The sequence below is a fragment of the Periophthalmus magnuspinnatus genome, chromosome 19 (genome assembly GCF_009829125.3).
Source record: "Periophthalmus magnuspinnatus isolate fPerMag1 chromosome 19, fPerMag1.2.pri, whole genome shotgun sequence".
Lineage (NCBI taxonomy): Eukaryota > Metazoa > Chordata > Actinopteri > Gobiiformes > Gobiidae > Periophthalmus > Periophthalmus magnuspinnatus.
In genome coordinates this window covers 9,896,073-9,917,711 of record NC_047144.1, presented here as the reverse complement: position 1 = coordinate 9,917,711, position 21,639 = coordinate 9,896,073, and the positions used below count along the sequence as shown (strand labels likewise).

General features: G+C 41.3%; 1 protein-coding gene across 1 annotated transcript; it reads right to left on the bottom strand.

The window, feature by feature from the left end:
- Nucleotides 1–3,945: 3,945 nt before the first annotated feature.
- fmn2b (formin 2b) lies at nt 3,946–21,230 on the bottom strand. Its single transcript, XM_033985228.2, has 20 exons — nt 19,594–21,230; nt 19,280–19,512; nt 18,762–18,934; nt 18,229–18,370; nt 18,025–18,048; nt 17,812–17,855; nt 16,733–17,700; nt 16,246–16,390; nt 15,773–15,860; nt 15,545–15,606; nt 8,214–8,305; nt 7,250–7,379; nt 7,022–7,168; nt 6,884–6,943; nt 5,991–6,111; nt 5,797–5,889; nt 5,676–5,727; nt 5,451–5,600; nt 5,298–5,379; nt 3,946–5,210 (listed from the first exon to the last, which is right to left on the bottom strand). Exons 1-20 carry the CDS (start codon nt 20,934–20,936, stop codon nt 5,184–5,186), a joined length of 4,176 nt encoding a protein of 1,391 aa, XP_033841119.1. The 5' UTR covers nt 20,937–21,230; the 3' UTR covers nt 3,946–5,183.
- Between the last annotated feature and the right edge of the window lie 409 nt (nt 21,231–21,639).

Below are 21,639 nucleotides of genomic sequence, written 5' to 3'. Positions count from 1 at the left end.
CCGGCGGATGAATATGGAGTTCTACTCCAATACCAAACTAGTCCCAAGAACATAAAGTAATGCCCAACAATAACTACTTTATTTAACAGTGAGGTGCAGTGTGATACTGACGCAGTTATAGGAAGCATGTAGTGCTTAGGCACCTGGATGTCAGAGAGTTGAACGTGTGTGTCTTTGAGCGTAGGTGGAAGAAGGCTGACTGAGCTGCTATGGCGGATGTACGCCATTTCCTCTCGATGGTGCTTTGCGGACGAGATGTTGTTGGCTTTTGTTGTTTCCTAATCTGAAAATCTACTGCATTACCTCTAACTGAGAAGCATTAATTTAATCAGTGTGCGGTGCACAAGTCTTAGACTTTCAACAAAACATAACAAAACAAAACTTAAACCTTTACTGTCTGTTTCTTGAGCTCTGTGGAATGTGATGATTAAATCAACCAGGGCGCACTACTTTATACAATTTAAGAAGAGACTGGATCCCTCGATGCAAAGCTAGAGAGACCTCATGAGAGCATGTCTGTTTTTATGTCTATATTCGCACCCTCATACATTCTAACAAGAATCCAGATGTCTCCACTTGATCAATTGAAGATTTATTTTCAAGACCAATATAAAACAGCCATATCTGGACCAATAGTTCTCAAAGTGTGACACTCAGTAGTAGGGATCCTCTGCCAGTGTTGTAATCATGGATCTACAATATACTTCCATGGTCAAGAATCTTATTAATTTAGCCTACTGTAAACCTTTTGGTATTTTCTGTGTTTATCATTGGTTAGAACTAATCTACTTCGTGCACCCTATCTATCTCCCACCTTTTTGACCAAAACAAATGATTAGTTAACCCATTTTCACACATAATAACACCTCAAGTTTTGTTGTAGCATCACAAAGATGAGGGACCACCACCCCACACCACATTTTGTTCCCTCACCTTTTGCTTGACTGACCACTGGCTGAATTTAATGCAGTACTCTGGAACATTCCATGCAAAGCCTGGCCATCTTCATGGAGGCAAGTCTCCCACCAGAAAAGTTACATTGCACACATTTAAACCATTAGAAATTACATTGCTTATTGATTATGCATGCAGAGAAGCTTAAAGTCTTTCTATGGGCTATTTGAAAGAGGGACTGGACTTTACTTATTGACAATTAGAAGCATGAATGTGACAGTGCACTCAAAGAAAGGTCATGTGTTTTCAGCCATTGGTGTTTTGTTTTGTTTTTTTTAAAAGTCAATAATAGGCTGTGTATAGCTTATTATATATAGTCTATGTATAATAGGCTGTCATGTTCATGGGACTGTTTAAAAAAGCAATGTTTTTGTACCTGCCCTTCCTTTACAGAAAAAAAACCCCAAAAAGGGTCACTCTGCCTCTGTTTAATCCAAACTATTTGGACTATATTTCTCTAAAATAATGTTGTATACTCACACAAGATGTTAAATTTTAGTGATACCTGTAAAATGTACATTATTAGGGGCATTTGGTTTCAAGGCTTTAGACCTACATACCCATTAAAATTGTCTTCCAAGGATTGACTTTGCCAGCTCACTTTAAGGTTCAAGTGCACCTTTTCTGCTGGAGAGTACCTTATCTCCAGATGTTGACCTGGAAAGTTTCACTCTATGACCTGTTTGTATCAATCATGGAGATAAGCAGGTTACCAGGCCAATTTACTGGTCAGGTCTGTTAAGAGGCAAGCCCTCTCAAAGTAAGCAAGCCTTTTATCAGGGTTTTTAAAATTTTTACAATAATTACACCCATAAGTGAATAAATGCAAGATAGAGAAGTTTAATGATATGCTGTGGAACATTGCAAGTGAAGCACCTATACCCCTATGGATACAAGCAGATGGTGGACAAGAAAAGCCCAACACTGTGCAAGTAGAGTAAAATTATAATGGCACAAAACAATATAATAAGTGGCAATATGGTTATGTACAGTACAGCATATGGACAACAATAAACACTTATACTGGTGGTGAATATAATAATAATGCATTAGTCTTATATTGAGTTATTAATTCACTCAACATTCTAGAATTAAGCTAGTATTGCAGCCACAGTTGCCCCGGGGAAGACTGACATAGCTATGGCTGCCTATCTGCTCCATCTCTCTCTCTCTCTCTCTCTCTCTCACACACACACACACACACACACACACACACACACCCCCACCCCCACACACACCCACACACCCCCCCACACCCCCGCACACACACACACACACCACATTCATACTAGGTGTGAAGTGATACTGCAGTACGTCACCTGCTCTTCCAGCGGTCCCCATTCCAGTGATTGGTCATTCTTAAAGTGGTATGGGTGTGATGTTATTTCTGAGGCAGGTCATCCCCTTCTACCAACCTGTTCTCTGTTTACTGCCTCCAGCTTTGGGGAAGATCAATGTTAATGTTGATTACTTTGCTTTCACTGCTCACAGGTGCCTGGTAACAATACACAGTGAGTTCTCATGCCTCATCTGCTCCAGCAGCAGGACCGTCAGCCTCCTGCTTCTCTTAACCACCAGTATCCAGGGTGAGAATCCATTATTCTCTTCACAATCATGGTTCTGCATGTCAGACCTAAATGTCAAAGTTTAAGCCCAGAACAAAAGGTAAAAAATAGCCTGTCCATGGGTTTCAGACTCATGGACAGGCTATATTTTACTGCTAAAAGGTTAGGACCATTGACATATCAATTACAATACAATTCAAAACTAAATATTATATCTGATGGATTAAGTGTCCTTAAAATGGTACCATGCGACAGAAAGCTGAAACCAATTAATACAATCCATACACTTCTTTTAGCTACCATGTGTCTTCCTTATTGTCTCAATTTACAACTTGGATTTAGACAAATAAGTAAGATTTACACTCTTATAACTGCTGAGCTATATGCAGGATTCATCAAACTACAATTGTGAAGAAGTAGTTCAGTTAGTTGTTTAATACATCAGATATTTTTACACACGGTACAGTTGCAACCACAAAGCCTAAACCTTAACCCCATTGAGGGTACAAACAAAAACACAAATTTTGTGGTGTACATTCACATTGGCACTTTGGCAACATCAAACCATGCATTTCTAATCTGGACAACTATTTGGGTAAGGGTCAGGATTTTGTGATGACATGGAAAATGATCTTTTGAATCACAGGCATTCATATAAGCATTTAGTTCAGATTGTGTGAAATAGTTAAATATGATATGGATAGTGTAAAAAGCATGTTTATTGTAAGCTCATTGTTCACTCAAGGACTGTTGTCATGGAAATGAGTTTGGCGAGCTGATTGGTGAAATACAAATAATAATATGTGTGCACACAGAACTGAAAAGTAGCTAAATACAGAACAGAATCTCAGAATCAGTGATCGAGCTGGGCGAGGTATGTGGACTTTAAACCCAGAGCTGAACATTTGAATAAAATACTCAGGTGTTTTTGATAAGGAAACTGGCTAAAATTTGTGTTGAAGCTATTGAAGATATTCTCCATCTGTTTTAATCCAAACACAAGCTGTTTTAACTAGGATGTAGCTATTAGGCCATTTTATGTATGTACTCAAAAATAGGCTACTACTTTGTACTTCTACTTGATATTGATATTATTGATATTATTTTTAAATGTACTATTTTTGGCTGCTCTAACTCTTGAAGACATCCACCCAGAAGCACTGGCCAATGGACAAAGTTCACTGATATTACTCAAAGCAGTAGCCTACTTCTAAAATGCAGGGCTACTTGTTTTGCATAGAATTTTGCATGCGTGGGTATAAATTGTTTTGTGCTTGTTTTTGTATATTCTTAACAAACCCCATTCATATGGTGTGTACAAAACTGTCTGATTCTAGTGGCTGAAGTGAAGAGGTCTGCATCCAAAAAGGAGGCACACATGCACTGAAGACACTTTAGACATTTTATTACTTTACATTGATGAGGTCTTCTATATACAATACATTTGCACAGATTCATATTTACACTGTTAAACCCAGCTGAGCACCATTCTTCCATATTTTTTTCCCGTGTTGTACCTGGACACATCTAATCACATTCAGCAAACAAAGCACTGAATACTGAAGACATTCATGAATTAGAGCAAAGGAATTGTTGTTGATGTTGCTAATGGCTGCTAGTTTATAGAACTAAGCTTCAGTAGTGCATTACTAACAAAATGGCTATGTGTCATTGCAGGTGGTGCTGGTAAATCACTTTATTATGTGCACGTTTTTGTGCATGAATGTTCTTTTGTGACTAACTTAAACTTACATTTATGAATTTACCATAGTGAATTACCACATTTATGCTCAAAAGTAATAACTCAAATGATTTATGTTTTTACAGATTTTGGAGAGTACCTACAGGTACATACCTATGTTTTTAGGGCAGAACAATAATAGAACTTTTGATTCCACCTGACATCTTTCACATTGTTTGAATCAGTGTGTGTAAAAATGTTGTACATCCATTGTTTTTTTTGTTGTTTTTTTGTAATAGTTAGTGTGTATTGATCACTCCACTTGTGTATGTATGAAACATCAATACAATAGAAAGAGTAATACATGAGTGTATTGTGAGTGTATGCGAGCATGTGTGTAGTAGACAGTAGTAGATGGATTGTAACTGCTTTTATATGATATCTCCTAAGGACATAATCCGGTGAGTTGATGTTCGTTAACATGCACTGTCCCCAACTAAATTAATTGCTTCAACAGTATGGGTGGGTTCCATCTTAGCCACTGTATAGTTCATGTGGTTCTATGATTAGATTCCCATGTCAAAACAGAGAATATGATGAAAAATACTTAATTTATGAGAAAAGTTCACTGGAATGCTGTGAGATACCAGTCCCATGTGCTTTTAAAAAGAAAGCAGAAAGGGCTGGCTGGACATACTACAATTTTTCAGAAAAACATAATTATTTATTTGAAAGTTATTGAAGTTTCTTTTTTTAAGAGCCACATGTGCTTTTTTTATAACATTATATATTATTATATTAGCATGGTGTGGTTGCAGGCACTAATACAAATTTGTATTGGTATTACATCCACCCAAAAAATAAAAAAATAAAGGCAAATCATGAGCAGACATTTGTCCTAGCCCCAAACATGTCGAATATCTCTGTAAAGTGATGAACTTCCTCTTTTCTGCTTTTCTGGTGTCCGTTACGGTCTCCTCACTTCAGATTTTCATCCCAAGTTTAGCTTTCTGTGAGGAAAAATAATGATTATATATGGTATACATGTCCTGAAGGGGTTAAATAGAAAGCCCACTGGAGGCCAGTAGTAAACATACAATGCCAGATGACTGCTTAGGTTTGACGCTATACGACGCCTTCTCTTTAACCTGTCGAAAACTCTCCTCCGCTGCCTTCAGCCTGAAACAGACACAGACTTTAGCGTGGAGTCCATAGTAAGGACCGCCCTCTCATTGGATGTTGTAGTACACCTCTCTTTGAGGATGACTCTGTTCTCCCTCTTCCACTGGTCTTTTAGATCAGAGGAGAACTCATGCCATACGCTGAAGAAGGTCTGCAGAGACACCTCCTTCTCTCCAGTTTTGGCCTTCACTGAGAAGAAGACGGTGAGCTCCAGGAAGCTGCAAACACCTCAGTTACACACTTGGACAAGTACTTGTATAGATCTGTTAGTAATTGGCATAAAAAACACTTACAGAGTGTGTGTGCTGCCAAGCTGAGAGTCGAGGGTTTCCAGTTCACTTTTGGCTGCAAAGAAAAAATAATTACATTTCTTCTTTAATGCTCAATTCTAGATTAAAACATAGCAGAACTTACCCTGTGAGAGGAAGTTCTCCATCTTGTCTTTGAAAGGCTGTAGATGCTCCTCATCTGACACACTGCAAACCTTTTCCACCTCCGCTGTGCATGCTAACACACAGAGGTCACATTAACACTTAGAGTGACGCGTTCTTATTTTGAAATCTTCATGAAAGCAGAATTGTTCTAAATGCACAGGAAGTGAGTAGTACCTCTCAGATCCTTGCGGAGTCGCAGCAGCTCTTTTTGAAAATCTTCAAACTTCATCTGTGAACCCTGGAAGAGCTCGTGAGGCTCTGGAAGAGGAAAGACACAGGTTTCCCGGCCAGCATCCTGCCCATACACAGGGCCACACGCAAGAAAACATGAATAGAGACATGTATATCATCTTTCTCGCTCTCTTTCTTTCTTGCAATTCTATGAATAATTATGAAATTCAAGTTAAAGGGCCTGTACCTGATTTCAAACCACATGTAGCTGCCATATACACCCCCTACCACTGTAAGGCATCCCACATCCCACTATTTAAGACTGCAAATTAGTAGGACCAGGTGTTGCAGAGTGTGGAGGTATTATCTTTTGACTGTGTCTTTATGGAATGTATGGCAAATAAAGGATATTGTTATTCATATTAATGCAGTATTTGGACTTGATCAGGAGCAAGCACCAGGATAACCATTCATACTTTCTAAACATAGTGGCTCAGGTACAGGACCTCAGGCCACAAGTTCTTTCTGCCGCTGTGATATTGCAGCATGTCACAGAAACTGTCTGATAGTGTCTTGCAGTTGTTTCCATGTAGTTTTCCCATTATCTGCTTTCTATTTATTTCTCTTGAAAATGCCCTATAATTCTTTGTAAGAATGATCCTGATTGGATGAAAAAAATGTGGATTTTTGTCCTTTATCTTGACAATAATAATTAAAATCAGGTAACAGGTCCTTTAATTGGATTATAAATCCATCAGGAAAGGACATGTCTCACTGCTCTCTCAGGTGCGTGGTTCAAGTGGCCGATCGTAGCTTAATGCCAGGCTTTCACATGGACACACAACAAACTTTCACATAGATACAAACACATCAAGAGGGACAGGCCGTAGACTTACCTCAGTGAAATGTTGGAGGAAGTATCTGACAATGTAGGACAACAGACTCTTGCTCCCATCCTGGAACAAAAACACAGTATTTGATTTAGCACATTTTGCATATATTAAAAATTCAAATCTATTACAAGCTGTACTCACACTGCTCTTAACATCTTTTAGTTTGGGAAGAATATCAAGTGTAAAACCATCAGCCTGGCCTCGGGTTCGATTTCCACCATTCATAAAATTCCCAAAGACCAGAACTAGACCCAGAACCTGCTTTACGGTCTCACTCTCCTTCAGCGCCTGCAGCACAGAGTGGTTCTAAGACTACCAACCCAAGTACTATAAATATATAAATAAATGTTACACCAAACACCCTCTTACCGTGCACACTCTCTGCAGAACCTCCAGCTTCCTCGTTGTGGAACTCATGCACTCGTTAAAACTGCTCTGGAACAGGATGCAGAAGACTCGTCCAGAGAAGTTTGGGATAAGGGAGAGCTCATACAAAAACCTGCAAAAGTGGGTATATATTTCTCTCACTAAAATCCTATCATAAGTTGTATGTGCATGAGTGATTAATAGATGTGTTATATAGAAATGTGTATTTATGTATTAATTGGCTTGCCTTGTCTCCTGTTTTGCCTGCAGGGTGATACAGTATGGCATTACACATATCTATATTGCTTTTATATTTATTCAATTACCAGAGTTTTGGTTGCTACAAAAATGTCTTGGTATCATCATTGTAAGCAGGGTTGCCTCTTCACAGATTTGACCAGACATAGCAATAGCATTTCCATGGAGACACAGGTGGCGAACTATCCATCAGAACAGTTACAAAGGGCACTTTTAACCAGGAACGAATCACTGAGTCACATTCTCCTATACAGGGCAGCTCTGATCCATTAGTGTTATAATACAAAAATTCCACACTATATTTTGATACAAAGGAAAATACCTGATATTTACCACAACAATAATAAAAAATACAATATTTTAGGCACTTAATGCAATTGTCGACACAAGATAACAGTACTTTCTTTAATATTATGTGATCTTAATGGTTCTGAAAGATTAAAAAAACATTCTAAAACTATTCAGAAAATGTCCAGTTTTAAGTATCTGATTTCGGTAAACATTTTCATATTGATTAGTCTCCGGGTATCAGTGTTTTTGACAACCCTATGCCTCAGTGTATATTTTTGCCGTGGTACGCAGAAACACCAAGGTAGGAATAAGAGCATCCAAACTCCACACTCAAGTTGGGAACTGAGCTCATTACCTTGTAATTGTGCTATCCCATTGTGAGTGAGACAGGTTTGTGAGCAGCAGGTGCATTACTCACTGCTCAGGTTTGTCCAGGGGCTTGCTGCTGTCCTTGTCTTTGGAGGTCTTCACGTGCTTTTGAATCTTGTCCAGTTCTTCTTGCTGTGCCCTCTGTTACATAAAAAAAACAAAAAAACATGAGGAGCTTGTCATCATAGCATACAGCTGAAACCATAAGTTTACATACACTGAACAACTGTGTTTTTCTCAGTACCTCACATGAAATCAGAGTAAACCTTTCCTGTTTTAGATCAATTAGGATTACCAAAATATTTATATTTGCTAAAGGCCAGAATAATGAGAGAAGGATTTTTTAGACAACGTTTCATTACTTTCTGCAAAGTCAGAAGTTTATATACATTTCATTAGTATTTGGCACTTTGAGATTAATATTTCATGTAACATGATATATCATATTTGACCTGTATGTTTTCATGCATGATTATGCATGATTATGTTATAATGTACTTTGACGACTTTGACGTGGAAGTTTTGTACTGACACGTGTGTTTCTTAAGAAAGACCAGACAAGCATGCTCACTTTGTCTTCAATTAACCCATGTTCATGTCTGTAAATTCCAAGCTAATTATTAAAAGAATATGACGTGTGCCACGAGTATATAGAGCCCACTCTGGCCATGTAAAATCAGGAGATTGTGTCAAATCAGTTTGAATGATGCCTGCAACTGCTTGAATCAGAATAAAGAATCTGGTTTGTGGATCTACTCGAGCCTACTGGGTTTTTATTTGTGGTTTGCCTCTGGGAAAAGCTGACAGTTTTGGTGACCCCAACGTGATCCTGCGAATCCTGGAGGCACAGGCGAATCGTCTCCTCCGCAGAACGCCTGAAAAAGACATCGCAAAACGAGCGCTCCAGAAAAGATGATACGACAGAAGCCTTTTTTTTTTCTAGAATTTCTATCAACTGGTTTAATGTTAAATTAATGTGATGTGTTCTTGGGACGTTGTGTGAAATTAATTATATTATAATTTTAAACTATATAAATTAGTAATTAAATAGGTTTATGTTTTTAGCCAGTAAAGAAAACAACAATAAGGTGTTTATGCTTTTAGCACAAAAAAGAAAGCAGTGGAATTAATAATAAGTAGCATGTTTAGACTTTGATCAGATAAAGTGTGATTAGAAACAAAGTTAATCATTTCCGTGTTTATGACTTTGCACGAAGAGAGAAAAAAGCAGGTTTTATTAAAAAAATATACTTAGTGGTTAAACGTTACATTAAAAATAAAACAAAACTTTTAATCAAGTTTATATAAAAATGTGGTACCTGAAAAACTATGCGTAATGCTAGCAACAATTTTTATTAAAACAAAATAGAGAAGACAGTTCAGAGGATTAACTAGGATCTAATTGGATAACATCTTTTAGTGGCTGTATCTTGTTTGGCCAAATGGGGTATAGTTAGTTATTATAGAGTGTTATTCATAGTCATGTGTTGATATCATTGATATCATTAGATGTTATTAGAAGAGATAGATAATTACTTGATAAATGTGAAATAAAACTGTTATTAAAAAAATACTAAGATTGTTAAAATAAATTTAAAATAAATAATCTCAATTAAGAACTATAATAAGCCAATGCTGGCTCCTTGATAGATTTTGAACTCTAAGTTAAACTGTTCATTAAATAGTGACTCATTCTACAAAAATCATAGACTTGACGTCTTGAATACAATCAAAACAATATCCAAATTATTATACAGCAGCTGAGAAGGTAATTTAAAATATCACAATGTCCCAATTTATCACATTAAACCAATTGATAGAATTCTAGAAAAATAAGGCACTTCAAGAAGAAGCAGATCCAAAGAAGGCTCAAGAAAACCAGTCCATCATTCAAGACATAATTAAGAAATATGTTAAAAAAGGAATGACACATGGAGGAAAAGATGCAACTGCCCCCACAGAAGAGCAATGGAAAAACATCAAAAGCTACTACAAGAAGAAGATCAAGCAGTGTCAATTAAAGCCTACCCGAAATGTTATAAGAAGAAAGATGGACCGATTAAAAATGCAAAAGTACAAGAATGAGATGAGAATGGCCAAGAGGATGTACCAATGGGCAAAGGAGATGAAGATAATAAAAGAAGTGAGAGAACTGTCTTCCATCCTAGTTCTCAAGCCAAAGGAGAAGGGGGTGATCTTAAAAGAAGAAATTCTGAGAGAAATTTCGAAAGAACCTGCTGTGGGAATATATCCAACCCTTAAGAAAAGACCAGCAGTAAATTATCAAAGAAAAAGCAATGGTCACAAAGCTGGGATGAAGACAACACAGATGATGATGTCCCACGTTTTGACAGCATGTTACGTTATGTAACAAGCCCACCCCCACATAATGAGGAACACCATTATGAGATGTCAAGAAAAACTGCTCTGCCCCTGCCATATTCAGGTACCACCAGGAAAGACCCAGAGCTGAGAAAATCTTCTGCTTCCATGATGACACCAGGCCTGGCTACATGCTTGACTCCGAAGATAACTCACAAGGTAGTTGGAGGAGAGTTGGCATTAACATCTGTTGAAACATGGTCGCGAGAACTACATGAAAAAATAGACTCTGTCCAAAACCAAGTAGCTGCCCTTGCTCATATTGTCAAAACCAAGAAGAAGCAGAAGCGAAGTAACATGTGAAGACCGGAAATGGTGCTTGACCAAGAGACAACAATGGAGACAAGTGGAAGTTTGCTGTCATGGACTGAAAAAGATGAAGCAAGAGGTGCTATGGCTGAAGTGTCAACGAAACAAAATGATGAACCCTTTTCGGCTGATGGATTGTTCAGTGGAACTGTTGAAGAGACTCGATATAAAGAGGAATACATCAGTGGAATTATCGATCCATACGAAGGAAATCTACATCTGTCTTTCCAATAAGAACGGATGGCCGGCAAGTAGTTTACCAGCCATTCTCACCAAAGGACTGAAGTGCCCTAATGCTCATTCTACCAAAGCTGACCAAAGGAGGCGTACCATGGATGAGAGCGCTCCTGAAACAAATCGCTGGAGATAAACTATGTTGGGGAGACATACAAGCTGCAGCCATGGAAGGAAGATTGAGAACGCAGCTACAGAACAACCATGCCATCCATATCTTCCGAGATACCCTAGAGGGAGAACTCAGGACAAGATTCCCATGTATTGTCACCAATGAGTTATTGTCTATGCAGATGAGAGACAATGAAGATTATTACAGCTACAAGCAACGTGCCACGAACTTATATCATGATGTCACTGGAGAACTAATTGAACCAGGAACTGGTATGTCTGTCATGCTTAGGTCTGCTCTGGTGAAAGGTATGCCTAACTCGGTTCAAGAAGCCCTGCAAAATATAATGGGACTGAACCATGATGAGTCATGATGCCTGCATTTTCTGCCTCTTTGTGTGCTCTCCCCCTCCCCTACCTGTCTGAATCCGGAGCTGGGCGGAGTTCCTACTCCTCCCGTGCTCACCTGGAGCGCATTAGCGCAATCATCACCACCTGCTGTCGAGTATATGAGGGCTCGGCAGAAGACACTCGGGGCCAGACCTTCCACGTGTAAACATTCCTGCTCTCTCGCTCGTTCCTGCTCCCCAGCTCCGGTACAGTCCACCCCTTGTCTTCGCCTCCTGTCCTGTCTTGGTCTCCGGCTTGCTTCCTGTCTCCTGTCCTGGCTCCCGCTCTCTGGATTTCTCCTGCTCGGCCCTCCCTGGTCTCGTCTCCGGTCCTGTCTTGCTCCGGCCCTGGCTGTCTCCGTGTCTGCTCTGGACTATCCCCGCTTGGCTTGCTCTGGTCCCATGCCCGATCCTGTCCTTGTTCCGGTCGTGGTTTTCCCGTTCCTGCTCTGCACTACGCCCGTCTGGTCTGCCTCCCGCTCCCTGCTCCCCATGTGTGTTAAACCGACTATTGAAAACTGTTTTAGCACAAACTGTAAATAAACACTGTCAACTTGCCCCGAGTCTGCACTCCTTGGTCCGCACCCGCACTAGCCGTTACGACAGAACCGTAAAGCTGAAGAAGACTTTGATGCACACTGCAATCATCAAATAAACAAGTGGCAGAAGAAAAAGAAGGAGATTGAAGAAAATGAAAAAGAGTTGGAAATAGCTACTGTGAAGTTGTAATTGCAAAAATACCAAACTGAACTTAAAGATGAAAGCAGGCAAACACTTCACTGCTGATGTTTTTCCATGGTTTGGCATTTCACAAGTCATAAGTCAATGAATGCCACTGTCAAGAGAAAACTTGCGAAGGATGAAGAAAGTCGACCAAATCCGGACATCCCTGGAAACAGTGACCCTGAGGAGCAACCCCGACCACCTGCTACCACTGGGGCTCCAGAGAAGAAAGAGAAAAGGGGGAGAAGAAGTCGAAGGAAAACGAGAGTATAAGCCATGCTTTTGGAAATTTTCAATGTGTATTCTTGATTATGCTCATTTCTATTGTTTTAGTGTGTTGGTACATTCCCCTTATCCATGGAAGTACACCAAAGAACTTGCAAAACATTGTAGAGGGCACAAATCAATTACTCAATGATGTAATCCTTTAATATTATCTATTAAAAATCCAACATTTAATGACTCTGGAATATATTCCATAGGGTCACATTGTCATACAGAGTTAACTCAAGAAATAATCATGCATGTAAGACAATTTCATTGTCTTATCAATCCAAACCCAAAAACTCCAAACAATCATCAATATGTAGCATGTTTGAAGCAGAATGCTGTACTTAAGTCTTTGTCCATGGAATTTGTTAAAAATTCTGGCGTATCTGAAAACACTTGGTCAAATTGGCTCTACAAAATGTTTGGTTCTTAGACTGCTACAATAATATCTGTAATTACCACAATATTGACTGTAATTGCTATCTTAGTCACAATTGGATGTTGTGTCATCCCATGTCTTTGATCGCTGGTAGAGCGATTGTCACTGCCCTAATGAAAAAGCTCCCTTGTCACAAATTTTTATTGTTCTCTATAGGGTCTCAATTCTCCTGTCCCGAACCAATTGACTAAGTTTGGTCAAAACTATGTAGATTGATCATTTGATTTAAAAAGATATAAAATCCAAATTCTGAGTCCCAGTAAGTGCTCTTTGTTTCTTATTTGCTGTCTGAGAGTCATGTGTTGATTTATGTGTTATATTAGCCTAAGGGCTGGGATGTGTTATAATCAGGGTGATTAAAGCTAAAGCTAATATTTTACTCATATATGGGAACTTTAAGTTGAATGCATTATTATGTGAAAGTAGCGTCTTGCTCTTTAATTTTGGTTTTGTGATCACATGTGATATGTGATCAAAAGGGGGGATTGTGAGATTAATATTTCATGTAACATGATATATCATACTTTGACCTGTATGTTTTCGTGGGCACCAGCGTGGCATGATTATGTTACAATGTACTTTGACTTTGACGTGGAAGTATTATGCTATATGCATTTTGTACCAACACGTGTGTTTTTTAAGAAAGACCAGATAAGCATGCTCACTTTGTCTTCAATTAACCTAGATAATATGTTCATGTCTGTAAATTCCAAGCTAATTATTAAAAGAATATGACGTGTGCCACGAGTATATAGAGCCCACTCTGGCCATGTAAAATCAGGAGATTGTGTCAAATCAGTTTGAATGATGCTTGCAACTACTTGAATCAGGTTTGTGGATCTACTCGAGCCTACTGGATTTTTATTTGTGGTTTGTCTCCGGGAAAAGCTGACAGTACCATTGCCTTTAAACTATATGATTTGGGTCAAATGTTTTGGATATCCCTCCCCAAGCTTCTCACAATAGTTAGCAGGAATTTTGGCCCATGACACAACTGGTGTAACTGAGCCAAGTTTGTAGGCCACCTTGCTCGCAAATGCCTTTTCAGGTCTGTCCATAAATTTTCAATAGGACTGAGATCAGGGCGTTGTGATGGTCACTCCAAAACTTTGACTTTATTATCCTTAAGCCACTTTGTAACCAGTTTGGCAGTATGCTTTTGGTCATTGTCCATTTGGAAGACCCATCTGTGCCCAAGCTTTAACTTCCTGGCTGATGTGTTGAGATGTTTCTTCAGTATTTCCACATAATGTTCTTTCCTCATGATGCCATCTATTTTATGAAGTGTACAAGTTCCTTCTGCAGCAAAACAATCCCACAACATGATGCTGCCACCCCTGTATTTCACAGTTGGGATAGTGTTCTCAGGCTAGCAAGTTTCCCCCTTTTTCTTCCAAACGTAACAATGCTCATTATGGCCAAGATCAATTTTAGTTTTATCAAACCACAGGACATGTCTCCAAAAACTAAGATCTTTGTTCTTCTATGCATTTCAAACTGTAATCTGGCTTTTTTATGGTTTTTTTTTGGAGTAATCCTTCCTGGCAGAGTGGCCTTTCAGCCCCTGTTAGTACCATACTCATTTCACTATGGATAATGACACACTTACCAGCTTAAGCCAGTATCTTCGCAAGGTCTTTTGCTTTTGTTCTTGGGTTGATATGCATTTCAGACCAAAGCACGCTCATCTCTGGGACACAGAGTAGTTTGGTGACTGGACATTCCCATAGTGTTTATACTTGTGTATAATTGTTTGAACAGATGAACGTGGCACCTTCAGGCATCTGGAAATTGCACCCAAGGATGAACCAGACTTGTGCAAGTCCACAATTCTCTTCCTGATATCTTGGCTGATTTCTTTTGACTTTTCCAAGATGTTACACAAAGAAGCAGTGTGTTTCAGTTGTGCCTTCAAATACATCCACATGTGTGTGTCTAATTAACTCAAATGCTGTCAATAAATCTATCAGAAACTTTTAAAGACATGACATATCATCATCTGGGTTTTCCCAAATTGTTTAAATGCATAGTAATCTTACTGTATGTAAATGTCTGACTTTGAAGAAAGTAATGAATAATTAGTCATTATACTGATATTTAGCAAATAAAAAAAATATATAAAATTGAGCCAAATAGGAAAAGGTTTAGTCTGATTTCATGTCAGAAAGAAAGCATTTGTCTTTTTATATAGTGTATGTAAAACTTCTGGTTTCAACTGTATGTAAAAATAGGGTACCACTTTATAATAACTGCACTTTAATTAGGCTTCTGGACAATAAAGCCTAACCAAAGACTTCAGAATGAACAAACAGTATTAAGAATGATTCAGGCTTAGTAACTACAGGTACTTTAGTAAGGGGCTACAGTTAGGATTTATGGTTAGGGTATTAATAAAGTAGTTTCTAAGCCCAACTCTTTCTTATTTAACCGTTTGTTCAGTATGAATTAAGTCATTGTTCATGCTTTATAAGTGTGGTTCTTATAAAATGTTACCAGACACTCAGATCAGTTTCAGTAGCTTACATTCTCGTAAAGTGCCTGCAGTGTCTCCAGGTCAACCACAGTGTAGTCCAGGTTGAGCACAGCTGTATGGGGCAGAGTGAAGCACATGAGTGACACATAGTGCTTTTTACATAGCCTTTACTGTAGTGTGTGTGTGTGTGTATATATATATATATATATATATATATATATATATATATATATATATATATATATATATATATATAATATTTATATTCAAAAACTGACCATGCTGGATGTCCTTCATATCCAGGTGCAATGATGACATGAGGATTCCTACTGCCTGAGAGCGCTTGTTGTTGAGCAATTTTACAACCTAAAAATGGGATAATTTTGCATTATATATTGCTATGTTTTCAAAAGTATATGTCCTACAATGTCCTGTAAAATCTAACCTTATCAGTGTTAAATTTAACAATCATATAGTAATCGTACAAAATAGCTGTTTATTCTCTGTATATTCCCTTGAATACACAAGTGTGAGGGTGAAATAGGAGTATAGAGCGGGAAGAGACATCAGCAAACTGTCGAAGCCAGGGATCAATACCATGACTCTAGCAGGTTGAGTGCCCTTATGTCATTATGTGTAATTTTGTGCATTGAACCTTATAAATAATAATCTCACATACATACTCAAACTGAAATAGCTCTACCTTCCTTATATTCACTCATCAACAATACTATAATTCTGGGGAACCAACCTGCTTAGCCTTGGACTTGGTTATGGTATCAGAGAGAGGCTGCTTCTTCACCTTCACCGCACTCTTGGAGAACAACTCTACAAACTCCTCAAAGTCAACCTCAGGCTCTTCGATGGTTTCCCACACTAATGACAACGAGACTTCCCTGAGGAGAAATAATTGGCATTAATAAGAACTTTACTGAATCAATATTGTATAAGGTAGCTCAATATATAAAAACCCACTGCTCTCATCAAACTTCATTGTGGCTTTTATGATACTTTTGAACACATCAGAATGTTCACCTTTTTGTAACTTGCTAATAAATTGCTAATAAATTCAGCATATAGAACAAGTTAGTGATTTGGGTGACTGAATTAAGAGCTAAATTTGAGTTTGGGACAGCCTGGTTGATGAAACTGGGAGTACCCAGAGGAGACCCATCCATACAGGGTTATATGTGTATGTGTATATGTATACTGTATATGTGATTTAAAATATTGCATACTTTTTAGTGTGCAGCTGAATCCTGGTCCAGTATAAGGGCTTCATTGGTTTGGGGGGCTCCACAAGTGCTTTTCGAGAAGGCTTTTCCTGGGACAGACCCAGAGAGTACAATCCCAAAGGCAGAGGAGGAGGAAGAGAGCCGAGAACCGGAGGGAGAGGAGGGGGTACGCACACTGCACCTGGAACACCACTCGGGAGAGGGGGAGGAGGGGGAAGAGCACCCCCAGGGAGAGGGGGAGGAGGGGGAGGAGCAGCCCCAGGGAGAGGAGGAGGAGGGGGAGGCAGTTGAGGAGCCACCCCTGGAAGTGGAGGTGGAGGGGGAGGAGGGGGAGGAGGGGGAGGAGGGGGAGGAGCAGCCCCTGGAAGTGGAGGCGGAGGAGGGGGAGGAGCAGCCCCTGGAAGTGGAGGAGGAGGCGGAGGAGCTCCAGGTAGAGAGGGAGGAGGGGGAGGAGGCAGAGCAGCTCCAGGTAGTGGAGGAGGCGGAGGGGGTGGAGGAACAGTCCCAGGGAGAAAAGGAGGAGGGGGTGGAGGTGGAGGAGGTGCGAGATCAGAGAGTATTGTTGGTGGAAGGGGAGAGGCTTCTGGAAGTCCTAATGGAGGAGGTGGCTGCATCTGACAGGAGCAGAGGAGTGCACCTGTCCTGGCAGGTCGCTGTTGGGGCCCACTGACCTCACTTGTGTCACTGGAAGGTACTTTGAAGCTGAATTTCTCATCGACTGGAGAGGTTTGCACTGACTTCACTTGAAGGCAGCACGGGCTGGTCTGAAGGTGGGCATCACACAGTGGCATGAGGGCTGGCTCACACCCCCCACACTCCCGCTCCACAGTGATGACTTTAGTGTCCAACAGGGGGGGCTGTCGCTCCAGCTCAGCAATCTTAGTGCGGAGGTCCTCTATAGTTTGCTCCAGTTGCTGAATCACATTCACATGTTTCTCCTTCAGGTTTGCTGCCTTCAGGACATGTTCCTCCTAAAATAAATTATTTCAGAAAAAAACTTTTCTGAACTGCTCAATCCCCAAAGGCACTGGTAAACTATGCAACTACAACTTTGAAAATCCCATTTCAAATGTGAGACAGACCTGACATTCTTTGCTTTCCTGTTGAGTAGAACTGGACGAGTGCTCTGGACAAAATAAAGTACAGGGTTTTGAATCTGCACTGTCCCACAGTGTGTTATAAACAGGTGTAAAACATTTATTATTAACTAATTATGTGCCATAAACAGTTTAAATAATATATAAAATTTTATTCAATGTCATTTATATGATCATATTAAATTAATAAAAACTCACCCTGATTGTCTCCTAAGGGGCAGACTAGGAGAAGCATATAAAAACATCATGACAGTGTGCATACACGGCTACACATTATTGTGAGTTTGGAGTTAACTATATTACACGATTACAAGGTTAAGGTACCTCAACCTTAAACACAACACCATTGGAGACATAACTGTATGGCTACTGTATAATAATATGGTGTTGAAAAACCCATACCAGCCTCTGTGGCAGTGCTCGGCCTCCTACTGTCCCCTGGTCGCACTGGGCTGAACGCTGCTCGGAGCTGGCCCTTCACCTCCAGAGCCTCTAGAGAGAGTGGAGGCTGGCTCACTGCTGCCCAGGTGTACAGCTGGTCATGCTGTGGGCACAGAGAGACTAAATGCAATGGGCTTAGAAACAGCATGATAAGTGGGATAACAAAGGCCAAATGTGTTTTGCTGACAAAAACACTAAACACATTTCTGGGTGATACAATATTATTTGGTGCTACAGTTAGAGGGAAATTTGAATTGTAAAAAATCACAGATATGTCCTGTTTCCATGAATAATTATTATGTAATTACCACAGTTGCACTTACAGTTACCATAATATTTCCATGTTCTTACTGTGTTGGAAAGTGCTGCCCTCATATAAAATGAAAACGGTTCATGTCAATATTTTAGTAGTGGGAAGGAGTAAAGACTGATGTTTGTGTGTAGAATAGCTGCACAGAGCCTCTTCTTGGGGTGTAGTGAGCACTGTCACCTACGTGGAACTTGGCTGCTGTGGGCAGCTGGCCCATGCTGTCCCCCAGAGGATCTCTGAAGCAGTCGGTAAAGGGCTGCAGCAGTCCCATGGCCAGGATTTTTGAGCAGAGCTGCTCGGCCTCCTCGGGCTGCTCCTGCTGCTGCTGATGGAAGAGTTTCTCCAGGAGAGTCCGCCCTGCACACACACGGCATCACATACCAAATCTGTTCACTTTCAGTCCCGATTAGAGAAGTGTGGACCTGGGACACACACAATATGACCACTAACTATTCTGCCATCACTAGTGCAGAATACAGGACAAATATGATATATAAAATTGGTCGATTCAGAAATGTTTTTCAGATTAAATAACTATTTGAACATTATTTCATAGATGCAATTAGAACAGGATTATAAATTTTAAGTAAACAAACAAAACAAACAAACAAACGACATTTGGTTCCTACAGGGTCATAATGGAGTATTTTCTGTTGGAGTTGCTGTAAAGCATCCAGCAGGAGTCCAGGTCACCTCTCTCACCTGTGAAAACGTCCGGGTACATGCAGGTGCTGCTCTGACAGGAGGACCTTCTGGTGGGGCAGAGAGGCTGGCTGCCACCCCTGTAGGCCTCAAGAAAGTCTCGAGAAACCCCAGAGATTTCGTCCTGCTCCCGGGACACTCTCAGCTCCTCTGTCCAGTCTGCAGACCGGCTCAGGGGCCTCCCACTGCTCCGAGAGCGATGTCTGTGCAGTCTACGGCTTTCTAGTAGTGTCCTGCAACAACCACAGTGTGGAGAGTGTACAAATGGATAGAAATAGTGAAAAACATACTGTTGCAGTAAATAATAAATATACCTGTGCAGGATATGGGTGTCTCGTCGAGGGGACAGTGGGCTATGGGAGGGGGAGTGACCAGGGGAACTGAGCTGTCTTGTGGTGGTCTTGATGTATGAGGGGATGATGGCTGGATAGGGTTTCACTACAGGGCTGGAGTTGGGTTGGCTGGGTCTGAGGCCTCTCTTGGCCAAAGAAGGGCTCTCGTGTGGGGTCACAGGGCTCCTGCGTTGCTGTGGAGTGGAAGTGACTGTGTGGTCAGTCACAGACAGATTGTGTTCAGACTCTGAAGTGACACTGTCATCAAAAGACTCAGCGCTCGTCCCTGACCCCACATGACCGTTAGCCCCTGAGATGAGTTCTTCCAGGGGACCATCTTGACTGATACATGTCGTTACCACAGGAGTGGCCCACTCTTCAAGCTGCCCCACGTGCTCCTCCGGAGCTGCTTCATCAGCACTGACAAACGTGAAGTCAGTCGTTGTCATAGTGACAGGGCTGCTTGTGGACCCTCCACATGTTGTCATGGTAACAGTGTTGTGAAGGGACAGATCGGGTGCAGCACAAACAGGGGCTTCTGTGTCCGCACACTCGTCCTCAGTCTGTGCCAGTTCCGTCTGTAAAATGGGGGAGTGTTTCTCTTGACAGGGCAGCAGGGTCTCTACAGTCTCCTCAGGGGGGTGTCCCACCCCACTGTCCAGAAAGGACAGTGCATCTGAGCCCAGCTCCAGCTCTGGGGTCAAGTCCACAACTTCAGGAGGTGTGAGGTAGACACCCCCATTACTCTGCCCTCTCGTGCCTACTCCTATGCCACGCTCAGTGTCTGGGTCAGTGGGGGTGTGGGCACTGCTCCGGGCTCCCCCATGCTGCTGGTGCTGAAGGCGGATGGTGAGCTGGATGTCTGCAAGCAGGTCCTGGTGGTCTGCAGCCGAGTGAAAGCTGTAGATGTCAGTGTCGGAACCTGAGCTGCCACCCTTGTGACCTGCCTCCTCTTGGCTGGGCTTCCCACAGGCCTCTTGGGCAAGACCCTCATTGTCAGACTGTCCCAGCTCATCAGCGGACAGGTCTGGGGTCTTGTTGGGGTCCTGGCTGTGCTGTGGAGTTGCCAACACATCTTCTTTGGAGCCATTCACAGACGAACAGCCTTTGCCTTTAAGCTGGCCTCTCTTCTTACGGATGGAGAACACAGACTTGGACTCAGATTTGTTTTTCCTCTTGTTGGCAGTGGCATGTGGGCCCCCTCCTCCCTGTTTACCATGGATCTTCTTTCCTCCTTTACGCTCTCCTGATAAATCCTTGTTTCCATCATCCAGAGAAGGGTAACTTCCATTAGCTCTGCGCTGCTTTGCCTCCTGGTTTCCCATGCTGACGTTGTGAGGCAAATAGAGGCTGGTGGTTCAGGCCATGGCTGCCCCCTCCACCACAGTGCAGCCTGGTGCTCAGCTCTGAAGCACTGCAGCTCAGGTTGTGATGCTAGGCTGTGGTTACGTCTGCTGTTGTTCCGGTGACGAGGCTGTGAGGTTGTGATGCTCTCACTGATGCAGAGATTGCTGTCTTCAGCCCCTTCTGCATCCCCACCCCCACTGCCTGCTCTGGGGACAGGGCTGGGGGTCTCTGTGACTGGTACAGCCGCTAAGGAGCACAAAGGCCTGTGATGGGAGGAGATGCTGCTGGAGGAAGCACAGAGGTCTGGGTGGGGGGAGCTCACAGACACACTGCAATCAGCTTCTACTACATTTCCCATCATGCTCACACAAGAGAATACATTACCCAGAATGCACAGAGAGTCCATTCTTAAAGCTCCAGGACACACAATCAGAGGACTAGACCAGAGTACCTGGAAAGTCAATTCAACTTGTTAATGTTGTTTTATCTTCACTGGCCGGACCACAAAGGTGTTCACTTATATACATGCGGCAGATGCAGAACAAAGAGCAAACACCACCCACGCGGCTCGCAGCGCCCTCGTGTGACATGGAACGGGAATGCAGCTCTCAGTATAAAAAAATGTAGACGTGCATGCGGTCATTGACATACTGTTAACTGAACCAAACACACAGTATACTA

Coding starts and splice junctions, on each gene's coding strand:
- fmn2b (XM_033985228.2), bottom strand. CDS start 20,936: ATGGGAAACCAGGAGGCAAAGCAGCGCAGAGCTAATGGAAGTTACCCT. Junction 19,513..19,593: donor GACACCCATATCCTGCACAG/GTATATTTATTA, acceptor TGGTTGTTGCAG/GACACTACTAGAAAGCCGTA. Junction 6,112..6,883: donor TCCTCCAACATTTCACTGAG/GTAAGTCTACGG, acceptor GTGTATGGGCAG/GATGCTGGCCGGGAAACCTG.